General features: G+C 51.9%; 2 protein-coding genes across 2 annotated transcripts in view; one reads left to right on the top strand and one right to left on the bottom strand.

The window, feature by feature from the left end:
• Positions 1 to 5,173: 5,173 nt before the first annotated feature.
• Positions 5,174 to 23,662, bottom strand: part of LOC147118736 (uncharacterized) — a 75,713-nt gene continuing 57,224 nt past the window's right edge. Inside the window, exons 3-6 of the mRNA XM_085984556.1 lie at positions 15,968 to 16,525; positions 6,092 to 6,439; positions 5,845 to 5,939; positions 5,174 to 5,511 (exon numbers count right to left, since the gene is read on the bottom strand). Of these exons, the coding sequence (XP_085840682.1) occupies positions 5,258 to 5,511; positions 5,845 to 5,939; positions 6,092 to 6,439; positions 15,968 to 16,525 (1,255 nt within the window). The 3' untranslated portion in view covers positions 5,174 to 5,257. The remainder of the gene's footprint in view (positions 5,512 to 5,844; positions 5,940 to 6,091; positions 6,440 to 15,967; positions 16,526 to 23,662) is intronic.
• On the top strand, positions 18,457 to 23,192 carry LOC147118739 (uncharacterized). Its single transcript, XM_085984550.1, has 2 exons — positions 18,457 to 20,534; positions 22,274 to 23,192. The coding sequence occupies exon 1, from the start codon at positions 18,890 to 18,892 to the stop codon at positions 20,294 to 20,296; it is 1,407 nt and encodes a 468-aa protein (XP_085840676.1). The 5' UTR covers positions 18,457 to 18,889; the 3' UTR covers positions 20,297 to 20,534; positions 22,274 to 23,192.

Raw genomic sequence — 23,662 nt, 5'->3', positions numbered from 1 at the left:
AAAGGAAGGCAGCACAGGGACTGTGGAAGGGATTCAATTACCCATCACAGCTGGAAATTCATAGGCGCAGTCACATCAGGGAGAGGCCGTGTGTGGGAATGGCTTCACTCGTTCACCCTACTTCATTGAACACCAACTTGTTCACATTGATGAGAGACATTTAAAATGGTTTTTTTAATTCATTCGTGAGGTCTGGGCGTCGCTGGCAAGGCCAGCATTTATTGTCCATCCCTAGTTGCCCTTGAGAAGGTGGTGGTGAGCCACCTTCTTGAACCGCTACAGTCCGTGTGGTGAAGGTACTCCCACAGTGCTGTTAGGGAGGGAGTTCCAAGATTTTGACCCAGCGACGATGAAGGATCAGCGATATACTTCTAAGTCAGGATGGTGTGTGACATGGAGGGGAACTTGTAGGTGGTGGTGTTCCCCTGCGCCTGCTGTCCTTCTAGGTGGAAGAGGTCGCGGGTTTGGGAGGTGCTGCTGAAGAAGCCTTGGCGAGTTGCTGCAGTGCATCTTGTAGATGGTACACACTGCAGCCACGGTATGCCGGTGGTGGAGGGAGTGAATGTTTAAGGTGGTGGATGGGGTACCAATCAAGTGGGCTGCTTTATCCTGGATGATGTCGAGCTGCTCGAGTGTTGTTGGAGCTGCACTCATCCAGGCAAGTGGAGATTATTCCATCACACTCCTGACTTGTGCCTTGTAGATGGTGGAAAGGCTTTGGGGAGTCAGGAGGTGAGACACTCGCCGCAGAATACCCAGCCGCTGACCTGCTCTTGTTGCCACAGTATTTATGTGGCTGGTCCAGTGAAGTTTCTGGTGACCCCCAGGATGTTGATAGTGGGGGACTCAGCGATGGTAATGCCGTTGAATGTCATGGGGAGGTGGTTAGACTCTCGCTTGTTGGAGATAGTCATTGCCTGGCACTTCTGTGGCACAAATGTTACCTGCCACTTATCAGCCCAAGCCTGAACGTCATCCAGGTTCTGACTGTGAGAAGAGCTTTAAAAGCACTAATGGTCTGCTGCAGCACCAACGCACTCACACGGGTTACAGGCTGGTCACCCGCACTCAGTGTGGAAGGAGATTCATTGCTTCATCCACCCTGCTGAAACACCAGTGACTTCACAATGAGGAGAATCCTCACATCTGCACTCAATGTGGAAAGAGACTCACTCAGTCATCCAGCCTGGTGAGACACCAGCAAGTTCACACTGGGGAGTGGCTGTTCACCTGCTCCATGTGGTGGGACAGAATTCACTCAGTCATCCAGCCGCTGAGACACCAGCAAGTTCACACTGCGGAGAGGCTGTTCACCTGCTCCGTGTGGGGGACAGGATTCACTCAGTCATCCAGCCGCTGAGACACCAGCAAGGTCACACTGCGGAGAGGCTGTTCACCTGCTCCGTGTGGGGGACAGGATTCACTGAGCCCTCCAACTTGGTGAGACACCAGCAAGTTCACGCTGGAGAGAGACTGTTCACCTGCTCCATGTGGTGGACAGGATTCATTGAGCGCTCCAGCCTGCTGAGACACCAGCAAGTTCACACTGGGGCGAGGCGGTTCACCTGCTCCGTGTGGGGGACAGGATTCACGGAGCGCTCCAACTTGGTGAGACACCAGCAAGTTCACACTGGGGAGAGGCAGTTCACCTGCTCCGTGTGGGGATCAGAATTCACTGAGCGATCCAGCCTGCTGGGACACCAGCAAGTTCACACTGGGGAGAGGCTGTTCACCTGCTCCGTGTGGGGGACAGGATTCACTGAGTGCTCCAGCCTGCTGAGACACCAGCAAGTTCACACTGGGGAGTGTCTGTTCACCTGCTCCGTGGGGGGGACAGGATTCACTGAGCCCTCCAGCCTGCTGAGACACTAGCAAATTCACACTGGGGAGAGACTGTTTACCTGCACCGTGTGGGGGACAGGGTTCACTGAGCCCTCCAGCCACTGAGACAGCAGCAAGTTCACACTGGGGAGAGGCTGTTCACCTGCTCCGTGTAGGGGACAGGATTCACTGAGCCCTCCAACTTGGTGAGACACCAGCAAGTTCACGCTGGGGAGAGATTGTTCACCTGCTCCATGTGGGGGACAGGATTCATTGAGCGCTCCAGCCTGCTGAGACACCAGCAAGTTCACACTGGGGCGAGGCGGTTCACCTGCTCCGTGTGGGGGACAGGATTCACGGAGCGCTCCAACTTGGTGAGACACCAGCAATTTCACACTGGGGAGAGGCAGTTCACCTGCTCCGTGTGGGGATCAGAATTCACTGAGCGATCCAGCCTGCTGGGACACCAGCAAGTTCACACTGGGGAGAGGCTGTTCACCTGCTCCATGTGGGGGACAGGATTCACTGAGTGCTCCAGCCTGCTGAGACACCAGCAAGTTCACACTGGGGAGTGTCTGTTCACCTGCTCCGTGTGGGGGGCAGGATTCACTGAGCCCTCCAGCCTGCTGAGACACTAGCAAATTCACATTGGGGAGAGACTGTTTACCTGCACCGTGTGGGGGACAGGGTTCACTGAGCCCTCCAGCCACTGAGACAGCAGCAAGTTCACACTGGGGAGAGGATGCTCACCTGCTCCGTGTGGGGGACAGGATTCACTGAGCGATCCAACCTGCTGAGACACCAGCAAGTTCACACTGGGGAGAAGCTGTTCACCTGCTCCGTGTGGGGGACAGGATTCACTGAGCACTCCAACTTGGTGAGACACCAGCAAGTTCACACTGGGGAGAGGCTGTTCACCTGCTCCGTGTGGGGGACAGGATTCACTGAACTCTCCAGCCTGCTGAGACACCAAAAATTTCACAAGTAAATGGCAGAGAGGTTGGATTCTGCTGTTGTTGCTGCTGTTAATCACATTGAAGACTGCAGTGTTCATTCTGACAGTTGGGGTTTGTTTCTGCTGATGTTAATAACTGGGCTGGAGGTTAATATTCTGGATATATGTCAAATAAATTAACTATGTTTGAAACACACGGTGGGCCAAGTCCTTGATTTTCCCAAGATAAGTGGCGACTAATTGATGTCCTGTTACAAACTGTTCCATTTTGGGCCTTTTCTCCCATCTTACTCTAGATTATTTCAGTTGTTATTACCTTCAGTTACAGTTCCAGCTCCCAATACCTTCCGGAGTGCCTGTCCTAGCCTTGGTATCTAGGGAAGGCATCAGTAACATGCCCGGGATCACTAAACACAAAGCCCAGTCTGTTAATCACTTTCCCCAACCCCAAACTGTAACATCATAGCCATATCACCCTAACCCAAACCATTAGTGCAGGTCATCCACTTTGGACCTAAAAAGGATAGAACAAAGTACTTTCTAAATGATGAAAAGCACCGGTAGGAGAGGGCGGGGCACAGTGGGGCAATAAAACACAAGGCAGGTTTATGAACACGGGGTGCGGCTTTAGGCCCGAATAACAGCCCACAAGGCCGGTGTCATTCCATTAGGGTGGCTAATCCTGGGCCTTCTCCTCGGGGAGCAGCCCTGGTTACCGAGGGAACTGACCGCCACCTTCGTAGAGGAAGATGGGCAGAGTTCAGCGAGCAGTAGGGCACATTTGCCGCCATCTTGGTACAGGAACAGAGAGTAGGCGGGGCTTCAGGGTCCCAATGACCAGGAGAGACGATCATTGACTCATTGATTTTATTCTCACTCTGCACACAGAGGGTTTCTCTCTATTTTCTCCCCTCCTCTCCTGAAGGTGCCGACTCGCCCTGGGGTTACAGTTCCACAGTCTCCACCCAATCTCAAGGACCAGTAAAGGGGCCCCTCTTCACTAGTGAGCCCAGACAGTGAGTGTCAGCAGGATATTTGACCGCAGAAGCGTCACACTTTTGTTGAGGAGGAGATCACACTCAACTGTTAGGGCCGACCACCAGCAATTGTGCGCCATCTTCTTTTCTAAAGATTTCTTAGCTTCTCTAAAGGCTGCTTTTGCCTCCCTCAATTGTGGGTGATATTTGTCTCTATTCTCCTGTAAACTGAATTAATCTTGATCTGAACTGGATTAAATGTAAGACAGTTCAGGGAGTCAGACATCATTCTCCCCTAGACCTACGCTGGCCGGTAAAACCCCAGACGGTTCCTCAGTAAGGATTCCTCTGGTTCCTCAGCATATATTTGTCAGGATACTGAAGCCCAGCTTTCTTACCGTCCACTCCTGGAGGCCTCACTCCCTGATCCTACAAGCTTCAGCAGGGTCAGTGGTGGAGTTCCACAGCGGGAGTGATCCCAGAGTAACTGTCGGGATCGCAGCCCCGTGGGTGTTCCGGGTCGTGTATTTTTAGTTATCCTGGTGTCCAACACACACACATCAATAAAACAGGGAATTCCTGGAAACACGCTGCAGGTCCTTCTTTATCTGGAGATCAAATGTCTGTTGTATAATTGTACCAGCAGTTAACAGGCTCCTGTGAACTCCTCCGTCTGCTATTTTAATGCAGACTTAAACCAATTTATTTTAAACGGGTTTATTTTAAATGGGTTAACGCCTGCCTTAAAATGATAGACTCAGGACAGTCAGAAAAAACACGTTAAATCTTCATAGAATAATAACCACAGTCATTTTTTTACTATAATCTCAAACCTGCCGTTCCACTTTCAGTCAGGAACAAATTGCAGTTTGACACCAAGCTCTGATTTGACAGCACATGTCCAGCATTCACCGTTGTTCTTCCTGACTCTAAACACAGTTGTAAAGGAGCCTTCTGTTCTGTGCCTAGGAGCTCTGAACCATGGCAGAGAGTGGCTGGGACATGTTTCTCACACACCTCGAGATTAACCCGCACGGTGACTTTGCTGTCAGTGAAGAGAGACGAGAAAGACCAAAGTGCCGTTTGCCACTCTCAGTGTGGCCCTGAAGGACTGTGTCCAGGCTGAAGTTCTGTTCCCGCCGTACGATCCTCCCCCAGATTGTCCTTTCTGAGCTCCAGCCAGGTGATGCTAAACACTCAGGTGGGAAAGACAAAAATCTACAACAATGTGTTTAAAACAAAGCTGATTTATTTGGCATCTATCCAGAATATTAAACCCCAGCCCAGTTATAGGGTTATTAACATCAGCAGAAACAAATCCCAACTGTCAGAATTAGCATGGTTCAGTCCTGGATGTGATTAACAGCAGCAATAACAGCAGAATCCAACCTCTGTAGTCACTTGAAAACTCGCTGGTGTGTCAGAAGTTGGGATGACTGAGTGAATCCCTTCCCACACACGGAGTAGGTGAACGGCCTCTCCCCAGTGTGAACTCGCTGGTGTCTCAGCAGGTTGGATGAATCAGTGACTCCTTTCCCACACATGTAGCAGGTGAATGTTCAGAGTGAACTCGCTGGTGTCTCAGAAGATCAGATGATTGTGTGACTCCCTTCCCACACATGGAGCAGGTGAATGGTCTCTCACCAGTGTGAACTCGCTGGTGTCTCAGCAGATCATTTTTGCTTTTAAATCTCTTCTCACAGTCAGAACATGTAAAAGGCCTCACATCAGTGTGAACTCGCTGGTGTCTCAGTAGGTCAGGTGACTGAGTGAATCCCTTCTCGCACACAGGGCAGGTGAACGGCCTCTCCTCAGTGTGAACTCGTTTGTGTCAGCAGGTAGGATAACTGAGTGAATCCCTTCCCACAGACGGAGCAGGTGAACGGCCTCTCCCCAGCATGAACTCGCTGGTGTGTCAGTAGGTGGGATGAACGGGCGAATCCCTTCCCACACTCAGAGCAGGTGAACGGCCTCTCCTCTGAATGATTATGCTGGTGTGTCAACAGATCATTTCTACTTTTAAAGCTCTTCTCACAGTCAGAACATTTAAAAGGTCGCTTATCAGAGTGAAGAAGTTGATGTGTAGTGAGTGGGATGAACGAGTGAATCCCTTCCCACATACGGAGCAGGTGAACAGTCTCTCTCCAGTGTGAGTGCGCTGGTGTACAGTGAGTTCAGATGATTGCCTGAACCCAGTCCCGCAGTGAGAACAGCTGAACGGTCTCTCCCGGTGTGAACACGTTGATGGCACATCAGTTCCCCGGAACTTTTACAGCACTTCCCACAGTCCAGGCATTTAAAAGGTCTCTCGTCAGTGTGAACTCGACCGTGCTTCAGCAGATTGGATGAATTAGTGAATCCCTTCCCACACTCGGAGCAGGTGAACGGCCTCTCCCCAGAGTGACTGCGCTGGTGTGTCAGCAGATCCTTTTTGCTTTTAAAGCTCTTCCCACAGTCAGAACATGCAAAAGGTCTCATATCAGTGTGAACTCGCTGGTGTGTCAGCAGGTGAGATGACTGAGTGAATCCCTTCTCACACACGGAGCAGGTGAACGGTCTCTCCCCAGTGTGAACTCGCTGGTGTGTCAGTAGGTGGGATGACTGTGTGAATCTTTTCCCACACACAGAGCAGGTGAACAGCCTCTCCCCAGTGTGAACTCGCTGGTGTGTCAGCAGGTGGGATGATCTCTTGAACCTCTTCCTGCAGTGAGAGCAGTTGAACGGTTTGTAACCGGTGTGAATGTGCTGGTGCTCCATCAGTCCCTCAGGGTGCTTAAAGATCTTCTCACAATCGGATCATTTAAACTCGCTCTTGTCAGTGTGAACTCGCTGGTGTCTCAGCAGGGCAGATGACTGAGTGAATCCCTTCCCACACACTGACCAGGTGAACGGCCTCTCCCCGGTGTGAATTCCCCAATGAATTTCCAGTTCAAACAGGTAACTGAATAGTGTTTCTTGCTTCCATGTTCAAAGTCCGATGATATTCAGGTCCCGATAAATCGAGTGACTCGGTCAGATCTTGATGTGCTGTTTGGTTTGAGCTTCCTGTCTGCAAATCCTCCCCTTCCCTGTACCCTGTAAAATGAATTTAAAAGAAGAAAAAGGGAGCATGAGAGAGAACCCAGAAAAAAACAGGGACAGGTGGTGAAATTGAGATCAATGATTCTGGGAATTTGTGGGGCCGGCACTAGAAAAAAAGTGACTATGAAAGCTGTCAGATTGTTGTAAAAAATGAACTGGTTCACTGATGTCCTTCAGGGATGGGAACCCGCCACCGGTCTGGGCTAACACAAGACTCTGGCCTTTATGGGAGGAGAGAGAGACAAGCCGGCTCTGGATTGGCGGCTCTGCTGTGTCGATCCAGTTGTGGTTTCTCCTGTCTGGGGGAGGTGCTGCACCCTGGGTTTCCTGGTGCCGGGGCCCTGGCCGCATGTCCGCCGGGCCCGGCCGCTCTGATTCGGGGCCTGAGACGCGCACTCAGTGTTGCTGAGGCCGCGCTCGCCCCCGCTCAGTGTTCTGGAGCCGCACCGCGCATGCTCCGCGCAGGAAGGCGGTCTCCGGGGACCAGCCCTTCCCGCGCCTGCGTGCTGCGCCCCTGCTGATGGACATAGGCTGTATTCACCCGCGTGAGGCACTCTGGGTAAGGACATCTGCCATGTTCAGTATTGTGTTTCCCTGGAGTTCCGGTTCTGAGTTCCAGACACTTCAGTGCCAAGTGGACCAGGTGTTTAAAGCTCATTCATTGCCCTCGCTCCATGTCGCCGTTACTTAAAGGTACGGAGATTGATTTCCCTTATTGTGCATCTGTTTGTGATATTTAGAGAAAGAAAGACTTGCATTCATATAGTGCCTTTCATGACCAGCGGACCTCCCAAAGCGCTTTACAGCCAATGAAGTACTTTTTGAAGCGTCGCCACTGTTGTAATGTAGGAAACGCGGCACCCAGTTTATGCACAGCAAGCTCCCACAAACAGCAATGTGATAATGACCAGATCATCTGTTTCTGTGATGTTGATTGAGGGATTAATATTGGCCAGGACAACGGGGATAACTCCCCTGCTCTTCTTCAAAATAGTGCCATAGGATCTTTTACGCCCACCTGAAAGAGCAGACGGGACCTCGGTTTAACATCTCATCTGAAAGGCAGCATCTCCGACAGTGCAGCACTCCCTCAGTACTGCACTGGAGTGTCAGCCTACATTTTTGAGCTCAAGTCTCTGGAGCAGGGATTTGAACCTACAAGCCCTTCCTGACTCAAAGGTGAGGGTGCTACCAACTGAGCCCACGGCCTGACACAAAGACAATGGTTCATCTCTCTACACCTATAGTAGTTAAAGTAACATCCTTCCTGTTAGTAGTGAGCCACATTCTGTACTGGGGGGGACTGCTTTCTATTTTGGTGGCTTCAGCTTTTAAAATTCTCATCCTCCAGCCATACAACCCTCCGAGACCCCTGCACTCCTCCAACTCTGGCCTCTTGTGCAACCCCCACTTCCTTTGCTCCAACACTGGCGGCCATTCCTACAGTTGCCGAGGCCCTAAGATCTTTGACCAAGCTTTTAGGCACCAGTTCTGAGGTCTCCTTCTTTGGCTTGGTGTCAATCTTTGACTGACTCCGCTCTTGTGAAGCACCTTGAAACATTTTACTGTCTTAAAGGCGCTGTGTAAATGCAAGTTGTTGATGCTGTGCTATGTTAGACTCGAATTTTCGGAGCAAAACCAGATGGATACGGCACTGCTGACAAAGTTAAAGTTTATTAGAAAACGGCCGGGAGGTCTTGTGCACAAAGGGAGAGTAGTTAGCTTCCTCAAGCTCACACCTAACTCTCAAAGGAAAAGCAGCAATACAAGCATGTTTATACCTTTCAATAGACAATGCCCACCGGTTACGAAATGTGGGCGTACACATACAAACAGCGTCACTACAGTTACTCTCTATTGGTTGACGTGGTTAGTCACTCAATTGTCGGGGCCCACCTTGAGGCGTCCTGTGACACTAAACATCCCACGTTAGTTGTAGTTACCCTTATCAGTAAGCGCATAGTCTTCAGACATTGAGACTCCACAAAGTAGCTTCAAGCAAGGCCGCAACCGGGCTTATCACCCCCTGGTGCTACTGTGCTAGCCCTGGAGATGCATGGTTGCTTCATTAATCTCCCGAGAAAAGCTTGTTGGGATAAACAATGTCAGCTCAGGCTTCGAGCAAACATTCCAAAGGGAGATAAGGGGGTAGATTTTCCCGAACCTGTCGGGAAGAAGGCGGGACTTCCCCTTTTGGGTTTTTGACCCGCCTACTTCGACGTCCGGCCAATCCATGCGATTTTCCCTTGATTGCCCGCCCAGCGGGCTCAGCAGGCCAATTAAGGGCCACCCAGCAACAGGTGACGTCACAGACTGCAATTTCTTGACAGATGAAATATCAGTGTCTCACAGCTGTTTGAAGCAGCGAAACACTGGTAGTCTGAGTTCTGACATGAGTCCTTCTGCACAGACTCAATTAGAACTCTCACCGGCACACAAAGCTGAAGGCTGTCACTTTTCACAGATCGCAGCCGTTCAGCTTTAAGTGCTGGCTGAGTGATGCGCTCCTGACGGCTACAGGAAGAAAGGCTGTTAAGGTAAGTACAGGTAAGTAAAAGTTCTTTACACACTTTAGACACACCAAACACACTTACCTTTACACTCATGCACCCATCACTCACCTGAGCACCGACAACGCAACCCCTCCAACTCCTTCAACCCGACGGCCCACCTGCTCTAACCTGGCGTGGTTTGGAGCCGTCGGGAAACCCACTCGAAACCCCTCAAAATAGGGATTAGGCTAGAAACTGCCTGTTAACTACCTGTTAACAGGCAGTTAATTGGCACTAATCCCTTCCCGCCTGGTTTCGGAAGTCCCAGTGCAGGGCGGGTACCCGCCGCCCCTGAAACTTACGTGGGGCGGGGTTTTGGGCGGGATGGTGTCGGGATCCCCAAATTCGGGATTTCCCCCCCCACCCCACATGCCTGAAACCCCGCCTGATGGCTCCACGAAAATCTAGCCCAAGGTGTTTGAAGCAAGGATTGTCTTGGAAATGGCCGATTCCTTTCAGTGTTCATCTTGGTGGCCACAACTTGTTGTGGGATTTTAAAGACTTCTCTTATAGATGTTTAATAGCCCAACTCTACAGTAGGAGCCAGTGTCTGAAGGTTTGTAACTTCAAAGGACATGTGTCTCCCCTAACTATCGAGCAAGCAAATCACAAAGCCACATACTCTGTGGTTATTAGCCCTTATCTCTTAAAAGGACAACTATGTTGAACACTGCTTCTGTGAAGCTGATAACAACATTCCGAAATGTTTGGAGATACGTGGGGTGGTGTCCAGCAGTCTGGCAAATCTGCTTTGGTCAGCTATTCTACAGTACCAGTTAAAATAGTTAATATAATGGTCAAACAACCCATCATGCTTTGCAGCTATCTAGATGCTACATGTATGCTTTAATACATATATATCTCAATAATATAAAGCTAATCATCCTTTAAATATGATTTCTAGTAATACAGCCTAATGGTTATTATTAATAATAATAATAATTCAACTTTATTGTCATTGTACAATGCACAAGTACATGAACAACAAAATGTGATCTTGCAAGCTCCCATGAGTCCAGTACAAATAACATTAAACGTAAATAGCACCGTCCTGGGAGAAGCAAAGCCGCTGCGTCTGTGCGCGCCGCCATTCCATTTCCACCATTCCTCCTGTCCGACAATCTTCAGCCCAACGCCCGGGCCTGCTCACCAGCCGCCCCTCCCGGGGCTCCTTCCGTGACCTTCTCACCAACCGCCCCTCCTCGGGGCTCCTTCCGTGACCTTCTGCACCTGGTCTTCCCTGATGGTCACCCCTCCAGGTACTAACCAGGCCTGGTCTCAACTTTGCCAGACAGAATCAGCCAAGGATGGTGGCTGTGATGCCCCCCATGGTCGAAATGCTGGCAGCTCACTGTATGGGCTAACAAGCTCAGAATTACCACTTGGCAAAGTACTGGAGGGCAAACAGTGACTGGGGCCGAACCCCACCATCACACAGCACCTTCAGTATAGGCTCACAGCTCAGAATTACCACTTGGTGAGGTACTAGAGGGCAGACAGTGACTGGGGCCGAACCCCACCATCACACAGCACCTTCAGTATAGGCTCACAGCTCAGAATTACCACTTGGTGAGGTACTGGGGGGCAGACAGTGACTGGGGCCGAACCCCACCATCACACAGCACCTTCAGTATAAGCTCACAGCTCAGAATTACCACTTGGTGAGGTACTGGAGGGCAGACAGTGACTGGGGCCGAACCCCACCATCCCACAGCACCTTCAGTATAGGCTCACAGCTCAGAATTACCACTCGGTGAGGTACTGGAGGGCAGACAGTGACTGGGGCTGAACCCCACCATCACACAGCACCTTCAGTATAGGCTCACAGCTCAGAATTACCACTTGGTGAGGTACTGGAGGGCAGACAGTGACTGGGGCCGCACCCCACCATCACACAGCACCTTCAGTATAGGCTCACAGCTCAGAATTACCACTTGGTGAGGTACTAGAGGGGAGACAGTGACTGGGGCCGAACCCCACCATCACACAGCACCTTCAGTATAGGCTCACAGCTCAGAATTACCACTCGGCAAGATACTGGAGGGCAAACAGTGACTGGGGCTGAACCCCACCATCACACAGCACCTTCAGTATAGGCTCACAGCTCAGAATTACCACTCGGCAAGATACTGGAGGGCAGACAGTGACTGGGGCCGAACCCCACCATCACGCAGCACCTTCAGTATAGGCTCACAGCTCAGAATTACCACTCGGCAAGATACTGGAGGGCAGACAGTGACTGGGGCCGAACCCCACCATCACGCAGCACCTTCAGGAGAAAAATGGAGAAAATTCAGAGCCTGCGATGAATCTGGATTTCAAACAGCGAGGATGAGGCTATGAGAGTGTGGGGGACGGGGGTGGGCGCGGGGGGCGGGGCGAGGCCGCGCGGGGCGGGCGAGGGGGCGCGGGGCGGGCGCGGGACGGGGAGGGGGCGCGGGACGGGGGAGGGGGCGCGGGACGGGGGAGAGGGCGCGGGACGGGGGAGAGCGCGCGGGACGGGGGAGAGCGCGCGGGACGGGGGGGAGTGTGAGGAACGGGGGAGGGTGTGTGGGACGGGGGAGAGTGTGTGGGACGGGGGAGAGTATGTGGGACGGGGGAGAGTGTGTGGGACGGGGGAGAGTGTGTGGGACGGGGGAGAGTGTGTGGGACGGGGGAGAGTGTGTGGGACGGGGGAGAGTGCGTGGGACGGGGGAGGGTGTGAGGGACGGGGGAGAGTGTGTGGGACGGGGGAGAGTGTGTGGGACGGGGGAGAGTGCGTGGGACGGGGGAGAGTGTGTGGGACGGGGGAGAGTGTGTGGGACGGGGGAGAGTGCGTGGGACGGGGGAGGGTGTGAGGGACGGGGGAGAGTGTGTGGGACGGGGGAGAGTGTGTGGGACAGGGGAGGGCGTGTGGGACGGGGGAGAGTGTGCGGGACGGGGGAGAGTGTGCGGGACGGGGGAGAGTGAGCGGGACGGGGGAGAGTGCGCGGGACGGGGGAGAGTGCGCGGGACGGGGGAGAGTGTGCGGGACGGGGAGAGTGTGCGGGGAGGGGGTACTATGACTCAGTCGCACTGGGCGGTGCCTTTACCCACTGAGCCATTGGGAGGAGGGTCCAGTGACCCTGCTGGAAAATGCACGTGTGAGGCCTCAGGTGAGGACAGTGGAACAGCCTGTCGACACTCACTGTTGAGGTTCACACATGGAGACTGGGCACATGGGTCACATATTGGAGAGAAACTGGTGAGTGTAGAACTGAACCCAGCCAGAGTCAGCACCTTCAGGGGAGGAGAGGGAAGGGAACCAGTGAGTGTAGAACTGAACCCAGCCAGAGACAGCACCTTCAGGGGAGGAGAGGGGAACCAGTGAATGTAGAACTGACCCCAGCCAGAGTCAGCACCTTCAGGGGAGGAGAGGGAGGGGAACCAGTGAGTGTAGAACTGAACCCAGCCAGAGTCAGCACCTTCAGGGGAGGAGAGAGAGGGGAACCAGTGATTGTAGAACTGAACCCAGCCAGAGTCAGCGCCTTCAGGGGAGGAGAGGGAGGGGAACCAGAGAGTGTAGAACTGGACCCAGCCAGAATCAGCACCTTCAGGGGAGGAGAGGGAGGGGAACCAGAGAGTGTAGAACTGAACCCAGCCAGAGTCAGCACCTTCAGGGGAGGAGAGAGAGGGGAACCAGTGAGTGTAGAACTGACCCCAGCCAGAGTCAGCACATTCAGGGGAGGAGAGGGGAACCAGTGAATGTAGAACTGGACCCAGCCAGAATCAGCACCTTCAGGGGAGGAGAGGGAGGGGAACCAGAGAGTGTAGAACTGAACCCAGCCAGAGTCAGCACCTTCAGGAGAGGAGAGAGAGGAGAACCAGTGAATGTAGAACTGGAGCCAGCCAGAGTCAGCACCTTCAGGGGAGGAGAGGGAGGGGAACCAGTGAATGTAGAACTGGACCCAGCCAGAATCAGCACCTTCAGGGGAGGAGAGGGAGGGGAACCAGTGAGTGTAGAACTGAACCCAGCCAGAGTCAGCACCTTCAGGGGAGGAGAGGGAGGGGAACCAATGAATGTAGAACTGAACCCAGCCAGAGTCAGCACCTTCAGGGGAGGAGAGGGAGGGGAACCAGTGAATGTCGAACTGAACCCAGCCAGAGTCAGCACCTTCAGGGGAGGGGAACCCGTGAGTGTAGAACTGAACCCAGCCAGAGTCAGCACCTTCAGGGGAAGGGAACCCATGAGTGTAGAACTGAAACCAGCCAGAGTCAGCACCTTCAGGGGAGTAGAGGGAGGGGAACCAGTGTGTGTAGTACTGAACCCAGCCAGAGTCAGCACCTTCAGGGGAGGAGAGGGAGAGGAACCAGTGAGTGTGGAACTGAACCCAGCCAGAGTCAGCACCTTCAGGGGAGGAGAGGGAGAGGAACCAGTGAGTGTAGATCTGAACCCAGCCAGAGACAGCACCTTCAGAGGAGGAGAGGGGAACCAGTGAGTGTAGAACTGAACCCAGCCAGAGTCAGCACTTTCAGGCGAGGAGAGGGAGGGGAACCAGTGAGTGTAGAACTGAACCCAGCCAGAGTCAGCACCTTCAGGGGAGGGGAGAGAGGGGAACCAGTGAGTGTAGAACTGAACCCAGCCAGAGTCATCACCTTCAGGGGAGGAGAGGGAGGGGAACCAGTGAGTGTAGACCTGAACCCAGCCAGAGTCAGCACCTTCAGGGGAGGGAGAAAGAGAGGAACCAGTGAGTGTAGAACTGAACCCTGCCACAGTCAGCACCTTCAGGAGAGGAGAGAGAGGGGAACCAGTGAGTGTAGAACTGAACCCAGCCAGAGTCAGCACCTTCAGGGGAGGAGAGGGAGGGGAACCAGTGAGTGTAAATGGAAAGATCGCAACAAACTTCCCTTAACTCCAACCCTCTGATTTCTGTTTTGTAGCCATCTTTCCATCCATTCTGCTGCCTGGCCCTTCACTCCACACGGCCTGAGCTGGTTCATCTTGTCGATCTTACATACTGTTTATGGATAGCAAGCTGGTCACAAAACAGGAAACAGAGAGTAGGGGTTAGGAGTAGCTACTCAGACTGGCAAAAGGTGGGAAGTGGTGTTCCACAGGGATCAGTGCTGGGATCACTGTTGTTCATAAATGATTTGGGCCGGGAATCAGAAGAACAATTTCAAAATTTGTCGATAACACCAAATTGGGAGGTCGAGTTAATACTGAGGAAGACAAAATGCAAGAAGACATTAATACATTTCAGAATGGGTGTGTAATTGGCAAATGAATTTCACTATAGATCAGTGTGAGGTGGTGTGTTTTGGTGGGAAGAATAAGGAGGCCACTCACTACTTGGATAAGTGTTGAAATTGGGTTGCTTTGTGCTTCCCGCGATATTCAGCGGGAGGTTAGCGGTGGCGGTAGCCGGTAGCACCCCGCGGCACTGCACCGCCGGCAATGACTTCATCGCCATGCGCAGCATCCCAGCTACAAACTTGGGTTGCGACCCATGACCTATCGGCAGACGATATGTCAGACAGGGTCAGGGGTCATTTCTGCAGCCGCGGCGTCGCCACTTAAAGGGCAGGTGTCGGGCGGCAACATTTTATTTTGGCTGACTGCCAGCACCTGTCCCCTTCCCCTTTCTCCTTCGGGGTGCCGGCCGCGATCGCTCAGCCCGGCGCTCCTCTTGATCCGACACCCCGCTCCCCGGTGGTCCAGCAGGGCCCTGGTGTGCGCAGTGCTAGGCCCCTCCCCTTTAATCAGGGAGGGAGGTCTGCTATGACGCGGTGCTATGTGCCGACGGGCGTGGTGCTGTTACACGAAGCACCGTGAAATTCACTGGTAGCACCTCAGGAGGGAGGGGAGCGCTTCCAGTAGCACCCCGCCTCCTGCCTGGGGCGCTACCACTGAATTTAATGCGCAGAGACGCTAACTTTTTCGGGGTGCTAAAATTAGCCCTGGCGACATTAGCGGCCCAAAGGGGGCACCACCGAATTTCCCCCACCACCTCCCCCACCTACAAGTCTAAATGGGCTGGAGGAGCAGAGGGATCCAGGGATACAGATACACAAATCACTAAAAGTAGCGACACAGGTTAATAAGGCCATGAGAAAAAAAGCACTGGGATACATTCCTAAAGGAACCTTCTGTTCCGTGCCTAGGAGCTCTGAACCATGGCAGAGAGCGGCTGGGACACGTTTCTCAGACGCCTCGAAATTAACCCTCACGGGGACTTTGCTATCAGTGAAGAGAGACGAGAAAGACCAAAGTGCCGTTTGCCCCTCAGTGTGGCCCTGAAGGACTGTGTCCAGGCTGAAGTTCTGTTCCCGCCGTACGATCCTCCCCCACATTGTCCTTTCTGAGCTCCAGCCAGGTGATGCTAAACACTCAGGTGGGAAGGAAGAAAATCTGCAACAATGTGTTTAAAACAAAGCTGATTTATTTGACATATATCCAGAATATTAAACTCCAGCCCAGTTAATAACATCAGCAGAAACAAACCCCACCTGTCAGAATGATCATGGTTCAGTCCTGGATGTGATGAACAGCAGCAATAACAGCAGAATCCAAGCCCTGCAGTCACTAGTGAACTCGCTGGTGTGCCAGTAGGTCAGATGACTGATTGAATCCCTTCCCACACACGGAGCAGGTGAACGGCCTCTCCCCAGTGTGAACTCGTTGGTGTTTCAGCAGGTCGGATGACTGAATGAATCCCATCCCACACACGGAGCAGGTGAACGTCCTCTCCCCGGTGTGAGTGCGCTGGTGTCTCAGCAGTTGGGATGACCGAGTGAATCCCATCCCACACACTGAGCAGGTGAACGGCCTCTCCCCAGTGTGAACTTGCTGGTGTGTCAGCAGGTTGGATGACTGAGTGAATCCCTTCCCACACACGGAGCAGGTGAACGGTCTCTCCCCAGTGTGAACAGACTGGTGTTTCCGCAGGTTGGATGAATTTGTGAATCTGTTCCCACACACGGAGCAGATGAACGGCCTCTCCCCGGTGTGAGTGCGTTGGTGCTTCATCAGATGCTTTCTGCTTTTAAAGCTCTTCTCACAGTCAGAACATTTAAATGGTCTCTTATTAGAGTGAATAAGTTGGTGCGCAGTGAGGCTGGAGGAGATAGTGAATCCCTTCCCACACATGGAGCAGGTGAATGGCCTCTCCCCGGTGTGACTGCGTCGATGGGTTTCCAGCCAGGACGGGTAATTGAATCCCTTCCCACAGTCCCCACATTTCCAGGGTTTCTCCATGGTGCGGGTGACCTTGTGTCGCTCCAGGTTGGACGATCAGTTGAAGCCTCGTCCACACACAGAACACGTGTATGGGTTCTCCCTACTGTGAACGGTGCGATGTTTTTTCAGGCTGTGTAACTGGTTAAAGCTCTTTCCACAGTCAGTGCACTGGAATACTCTCACTCGGGTGTGTGTGTCCCACCGACAGAAGACAAACATTTCTCCTTCCACATTCAAAGGCCGATGATATTCAGGTCCTGATGAATGGAGTGACTCTGTCAGATCTCAATGTGATGTTTGGTTTGAGTTTGCGGTGCGTAAATGCTGCCCTTCTCACAGTCTGTAAAAAGAGTTTACAAAAGCAATCACTGTGAGTCCAGGATAGAAATTGACAAGATTCTCTCCTCCTGGTTCCTGGCCAAGAGGGCCGCGCATGCGCCCTACTGCCCCCTGAGCCTCTCAAGATGGCGGCCGTTACGCTGGGCCTGTCACCGGGAGAAAGCCTCGCAGCTGCCGCCCCGCTCGGGGCAAACGCCCGGCCCGGAGGCTCTTGTTCGGGGCCTGAGGCCCACCCCGGGTGTTTGTGAAGCAGATAATGTTGAGTGTTTTAATAATGGGGCGTGGGGCCGCACTCGGGGTGTGAAGCCCGCGTCCCCCCGGGGTTCATGAACCCGCTCCCTGAGCTCAGGGTGTGAGCGGCCCGCGTCCCCCCGGGGTTCATGAACCCGCTCCCTGAGCTCGGGGTGTGAGCGGCCCGCGTCCCCCCGGGGTTCATGAACCCGCTCCCTGAGCTCAGGGTGTGAGCATCCCGCGTCCCCCTGGGGTTCATGAACCCGCTCCCTGAGCTCGGGGTGTGAGCGTCCCGCGTCCCCCCGGGGTTGATGAACCCGCTCCCTGAGCTCGGGGTGTGAGCGGCCCGCGTCCCCCCGGGGTTCATGAACCCGCTCCCTGAGCTCGGGGTGTGAGCGGCCCGCGTCCCCCCGGGGTTGATGAACCCGCTCCCTGAGCTCGGGGTGTGAGCGGCCCGCGTCCCCCCGGGGTTCATGAACCCGCTCCCTGAGCTCAGGGTGTGAGCATCCCGCGTCCCCCCGGGGTTCATGAACCCGCTCCCTGAGCTCGGGGTGTGAGCGGCCCGCGTCCCCCCGGGGTTCATGAACCCGCTCCCTGAGCTCGGGGTGTGAGCGGCCCGCGTCCCCCCGGGGTTCATGAACCCGCTCCCTGAGCTCGGGTGTGAGCGGCCCGCGTGCCCCCGGGGTTCATGAACCCGCTCCCTGAGCTCGGGGTGTGAGCGGCCCGCGTCCCCCCGGGGTTGATGAACCCGCTCCCTGAGCTCGGGGTGTGAGCGGCCCGCGTCCCCCCGGGGTTCATGAACCCGCTCCCTGAACTCTCTCACCTGATGTGTCAGCGGCTACTACCAAGGCCCGCGCATGCTCAGCTCACACTGCCCGAGTGATTGACGGGAGCGCCGGACCAATAGGAAGAGCGGGGCGGGGCTGGAGGTGAGAGCGGGCGGCGGGTCCTCCAATCGGAGTGTGTGAGGGGCGGGGCTTGATCTTTAAACCTGAACAACAGAAGGTGAGCTGAGCATGCGCGGAAGAGGCTGATTGTTGGCAGTGTGAGCTGAGCATGCGCGGGAGAGGCTGATTGTTGGGCAGTGTGAGCTGAGCATGCGCGGGTGGCGAGGCTGCAGCAGGTCAGAGGGAGGCGGGTTAATGAACCCCGGGGGGGACGCGGGCTTCACACACCCTGAGTGCGGCCCCAGGCCCGATTATAAGAGCAGTGAACATTATCCGCCCCCACCCGCGGGTTCCCGTTTCACTCCGGCCCGAATCTCAACAAAGCGTCAAACTCCGGGACAGACAGGAAGTGAGTCAAGGAGCGTCTGTAGATGGAGGAGAAATGGAGATTGGTCAGGGAGCGTCTGTAAATGGAGGAGAAATGGGGACTGGTCAGGGAGCGTCTGTAAATGGAGCAGAAATGGTGACTGGTCAGGGAGCGTCTGTAAATGAAGGAGAAATGACTCAGTATTTTGTGGCTGTTGGTTTGTTAGAACAAATATATCCGTGATTTTAATGAGACGCTTTACTGTGTCCCAGCCTCTAAATATTGGCTGTGAAACTAGTAGGGAGCAGAAACAAAGGCCAACAGTAAAGAGGGTCAAAGTGCAGAAAAGTATTAAACAGGCAAAGGTGAAGGCACTTTATCTAAATTGCCGCAGCATTTGCAACAAGGTGGATGAATTAATGGCACTAATAGAAGTACAGTAAATGGGTATGATGTAATTGCCATTACAGGACATGGTTGCATGGTAAGCTGGGAACTGAATGTTTCAGGGTACTCAACATTTAGGAAGGACAGACAAAAAGGAAAAGGAGGTGGCGTAGCGCTGTTAATAAGGGATGAGATCGGTACGGTAGAGATAAAAGATCTTGGCTTGGCAGATCGTGATGTAAAAGCGCAATCAGTTTGGGTGGAGCTGAGAAACGGCAAAGGGTGCAAAACATTGGTGGGAGTTGTGTATAGGCCACCAAACAGTAATGGTAATGTAGGGCACAGTATCAATCAAGACATTAGAAGTGCATGTAACAAGGGCAATACGGTAACCATGGGGGACTTTAATCTACATATTGACTGGGCAAATGAAATTACCACTAATGGTGTGGAGGACGAATTCTTGGAATGCATGCGAGATGGTTTCCTGGATCAGAATGTGGAGGAAGCAACCAGGGAACAGGCTATTGTGGATCTGGTACTGTGTAATGGGAAAGGGCTAATCAATAATCTTGTGGTAAAGGGGCCTTTAGGGACAAGTGACCATAATATGATTGAAGTTTACATTAAGTTTGAGAGTGATGTAGTCCAATCTGAAACTAAGGTCTTCAATCTAAACGGAGGAAACTACAAGGGTATGAGGGACAAGTTGGCCATGGTAGATTGGGAGACTACACTAAAAGGTATGAAGGTGGACATACAATGGCTAACATTCAAGATAATAATGCATAATTTGCAACAAACATATATTCCTCTAGGGCATAAAAACCCAAAAGGAAAAGTGATCCAACCATGGCTAACAAAAGAAATTAAAGCTAGTATTAAGTCAAAGGAGGAAGCTTATAAAGTTGCCAGAAAAAGCAGTCAGCCTGAGGATTGGGATCATTTTAGAAATCAGCAAAGGGGGACCGAGAAATTGATAAAGAAAGGGAAAATGGAATATGAGCACAAACTAGCGAAAAATATAAAAACGGATTGTAAAAGCTTCTCTAGGTATGTAAAAAGGAAAAGACTGGCGAAGGTAAATATAGGTCCTTTACAGTCAGAGACGGGGGAATTTATAATGGGGAAGAGGAAATGGAAGAGGAATTTAAGTAAATACTTTGTTTCTGTCTTCACGGAGGAAGACACAAAAAACGTCCCAGAAATACGAGCAAACCAAGGGTGTGGCGAGAATGAGGAACTTAAAGAGATTATTATTAGTAAAAGAACAGTACTTGCAAAATTACTGGGACTAAAAGTCGATAAATCCCAAGGACCGGATGACCTACATCCTAGGGTTTTGAAAGAGGTGGCCATTGGAATAGTGGACGCATTGGTTGTCATCTTCCAAAATTCTATAGATTCTGAAATAGTTCCTGCAGATTGGAGGATAGCAAATGTAACCCCGCTATTTAAGAATGGAGGGAAGAGAGAAAACGGGGAACTACAGACCTGTTAGCCGCACATCATGTAGTTGGGAAAATGCTGGAATCTGTTATAAAGGATGCAATAACTGGGCACTTAGAAACTAATAGTAAGATTGGGCAGAGTCAACATGGATTTATGAAAGGGAAATCCTGTTTGACAAACCTATTGGAGTTCTTTCAGGATGTAACTAGTGGAGTAGACAAAGGGGAACCGGTAGATGTGGTGTATCTGGATTTTCAGAAGGCCTTCGCTAAGGTCCCACACAAGAGGTTGGTGAACAAAATTAGGGCACATGGAATTGGGGGTAATATGCTAGCACGGATTGAGAATTGGTTAACAGACAAAACAAAGAGTAAGGCTAAACAGGTCTTTTTCAGGATGGCAGGCTGTGACTAGTGGGGTACCGCAAGGATCGGTGCTTGGGACCCAGCTATTCACAATCTATATCAATGATTCGGATGAGGGGACTAAATGTAACATTTCCAAATTTGCTGATGATACAAAGCTAGGTGGCAGTGTCAGTTGTGAAGAGGATGTGAAGAGGCTTCAAGGGGATCTCGACAGGCTCAGTGAGTGGGTGAGAACATGGCAGATGGAATATAATGTGCATAAATGTGAAGTTATCCACTTTAGTAGAAAAAACAGAAAGGCAGAGTATTTCCTAAATGGTGAAAGATTGGGGAATGCAGATGCTCAAAGGGACCTGGGTGTCCTTGTACATGAGTCACTGAAAGTGAATGTGCAGGTGCAGCAAGCCATTAGGAAGGCAAATGGTATGCTGGCCTTTATTACAAGAGGATTTGAGTACAGGAATAAAGAAGTCTTACTCCAATTATATAGGGTGAGACCACACCTGGAGTACTGTGTACAATTTTGGTCTCCTTACCTAAGGAAGGATATACTTGCCATAGAGGGAGTGCAGTGAAGGTTCACGAGATTGATTCCTGGGATGGCGGGACTGTCGTATGAGAAGAGATTGAGTAAACTAGGCCTGCATTCTCTTGAATTCAGAAGAATGAGAGGGGATCTCATTGAAGCATACAAAATTATTACAGGGCTTGATAGGATGGATGCTGGGAGAATGTTTCCCTTGGCTGGGGAGTCTAGAACCAGGGGCCATAGCCTCAGGATAAAGGGTCGGCCATTCAGGACTGAGATGAGAAGAAATTTCTTCACACAGCGGGTGGTGAATCTTTGGAATTCTCTACCCCAGAGGGCTGTGGAGGCTCAGTCATTGGGTATATTAAAGACAGAGATCGATAGATTTTAGAATATTAAGAGAATCAAGGGATATGGGGATAGTGCAGGAAAGTGGAGATGAGGTAGAAGATCAGCCAGGGTCTTATTGACTGGCAGAGCAGGCTCGAAGGGCTGAATGGCCCACTCCTGCTCCTATTTCTTATGTTCTTATGAACCAGTGAGTGTAGAACTGAACGCAGCCAGAGTCAGCACCTTCAGGAGAGGAGAGGGAGGGGAACCAGTGAGTGTAGAACTGAACCCAGCCACAGTTAACACCTTCAGGGGAGGAGAGGGAGGGGAACCAGTGAGTGTAGAACTGAACCCAGCCAGAGTCAGCACCTTCAGGGGAGGAGAGGGAGGGGAACCAGTGAGTGTAGAACTGAACCCAGCCACAGTTAACACCTTCAGGGGAGGAGAGGGAGGGGAACCAGTGAGTGTAGAACTGAACCCAGCCAGAGTCAGCACCTTCAGGGGAGGAGAGGGAGGGGAACCAGTGAGTGTAGAACTGAACCCAGCCATAGTCAGCACCTTCAGGGGAGGAGAGGGAGGGGAACCAGTGAGTGTAGAACTGAACCCAGCCAGAGTCAGCACCTTCAGGTGAGGAGAGAGAGGGGAACAATGAGTGTAGAACTGAACCCAGCCAGAGTCAGCACCTTCAGGGGAGGAGAGGGAGGGGAACCAGTGAGTGTAGAACTGAACCCAGCCAGAGTCAGCATTCTGATTTCTATCCTTGCTTTGCTGTGATGACTTTTGTAAACTCCTTTTACAGGCTGTAAGACCGCAAACTCAAACCAAACATCAGGTCAAGATCTGACAGAGTCACTTCATTCATCAGGAGCCGAATATCATCGGCCTTTGAATGTGGAAGGAGAAATGTTTGTCTGTTATGTCTGTGGGGAAAGATTTCAAACATCAGTGTGACTGGAAAAGTACCGAGACACACACGCCCGAGTGAGAGTGTTCCAGTGCACTGACTGTGGAAAGAGCTTTAACCAGTTACACAGCCTGAAAAAACATTGCACCATTCACAGCGGGGAGAAACTGTACACGTGTGCTTTGTGTGGACGAGGCTTCAACCGATCGTCCAACCTGGAGAGACACAAGGACACCCGCACCGTGTGGGGACTGTGGGAAGTGATTCAATTACCCATCCCAGCTGGAAACTCATCGACGCAGTCACACTGGGGAGAGACTGTTCAGTTGCTCTCACTGCCTGAAAACTTTCAAAGAATCATCAAACCTGCTGAACCACCAGCAAATTCACACTGGGGAGAGGCTGTTCACCTGCTCATTGTGTGGGAAGGGATTCACTCGTTCATCCAACCTGCTGGCACACAAGCGAGCTCACACCAGGGAGAGGTTCTTCTCCTGCTCCGTATGTGGGAAAGAATTCACTCGTTCATCCAACAGGCTGACACACAAACGAGTTCACACTGGGGAGAGGCCATTCGCTTGCTCCGTGTGTGGAAAGCGATTCACTCAGTCGTCCAACCTGCGGACACACCAGCAAGTTCACAAGTGACTGCAAGGTTTGGATTCTGCTGTTTTTGCTGCTGTTAATCACATCCAGGACTGAACCATGTTCATTCTGACAGTTGGGGTTTGTTTCAGCTGATGTTAGTAACCCCTATAACTGCGCTGGAGTTTAATCTATATCAATGTCAAATAAATTAGCTTTGTTTCACATACACGCAGTGTGTCGAGTCCTTGATATCTCAACAATAAGACGAGCTGATTGAGGACGTGTTACAAACTGAGTGGAATCCATCTGAGAACTGAGTTCCCACAACTTGTTAAAAGATGGATCTACAAGATGTCCAAGTCTGACAGGACAGAAAATTCTATTATATCACAGGGTCCACTTCAACCATCCAGGGCAGTGAGCTCCTGTAATATTGGATTTTAACCTATGGGAAATATTCTGATAATCTGTTATTGTCATGGGGCAAAGCAGCCGTGTTACTTTAACATCAGTTTAATCAAACTCAATGGGCAGTCTGATCTCCAAAGGGAAACGTCTCCTTAAACCTGACGGTGTCGGCAGTTCTGCAGCTCATTTATCAGTGTGAGCGTGTCAGAATATAAAGCTTTAACAACAGCCGATGTTTCTCAAAGGGAGACCTCACCAGACCAAAGGCCATTGGTGGAGTTTAATGGG

The sequence above is a fragment of the Somniosus microcephalus genome, chromosome 4 (genome assembly GCF_052327205.1).
Source record: "Somniosus microcephalus isolate GS21.2 chromosome 4, FLI_Smic_1.0, whole genome shotgun sequence".
NCBI lineage: Eukaryota > Metazoa > Chordata > Chondrichthyes > Squaliformes > Somniosidae > Somniosus > Somniosus microcephalus.
This window is presented reverse-complemented; position numbering and strand designations above follow the sequence as displayed.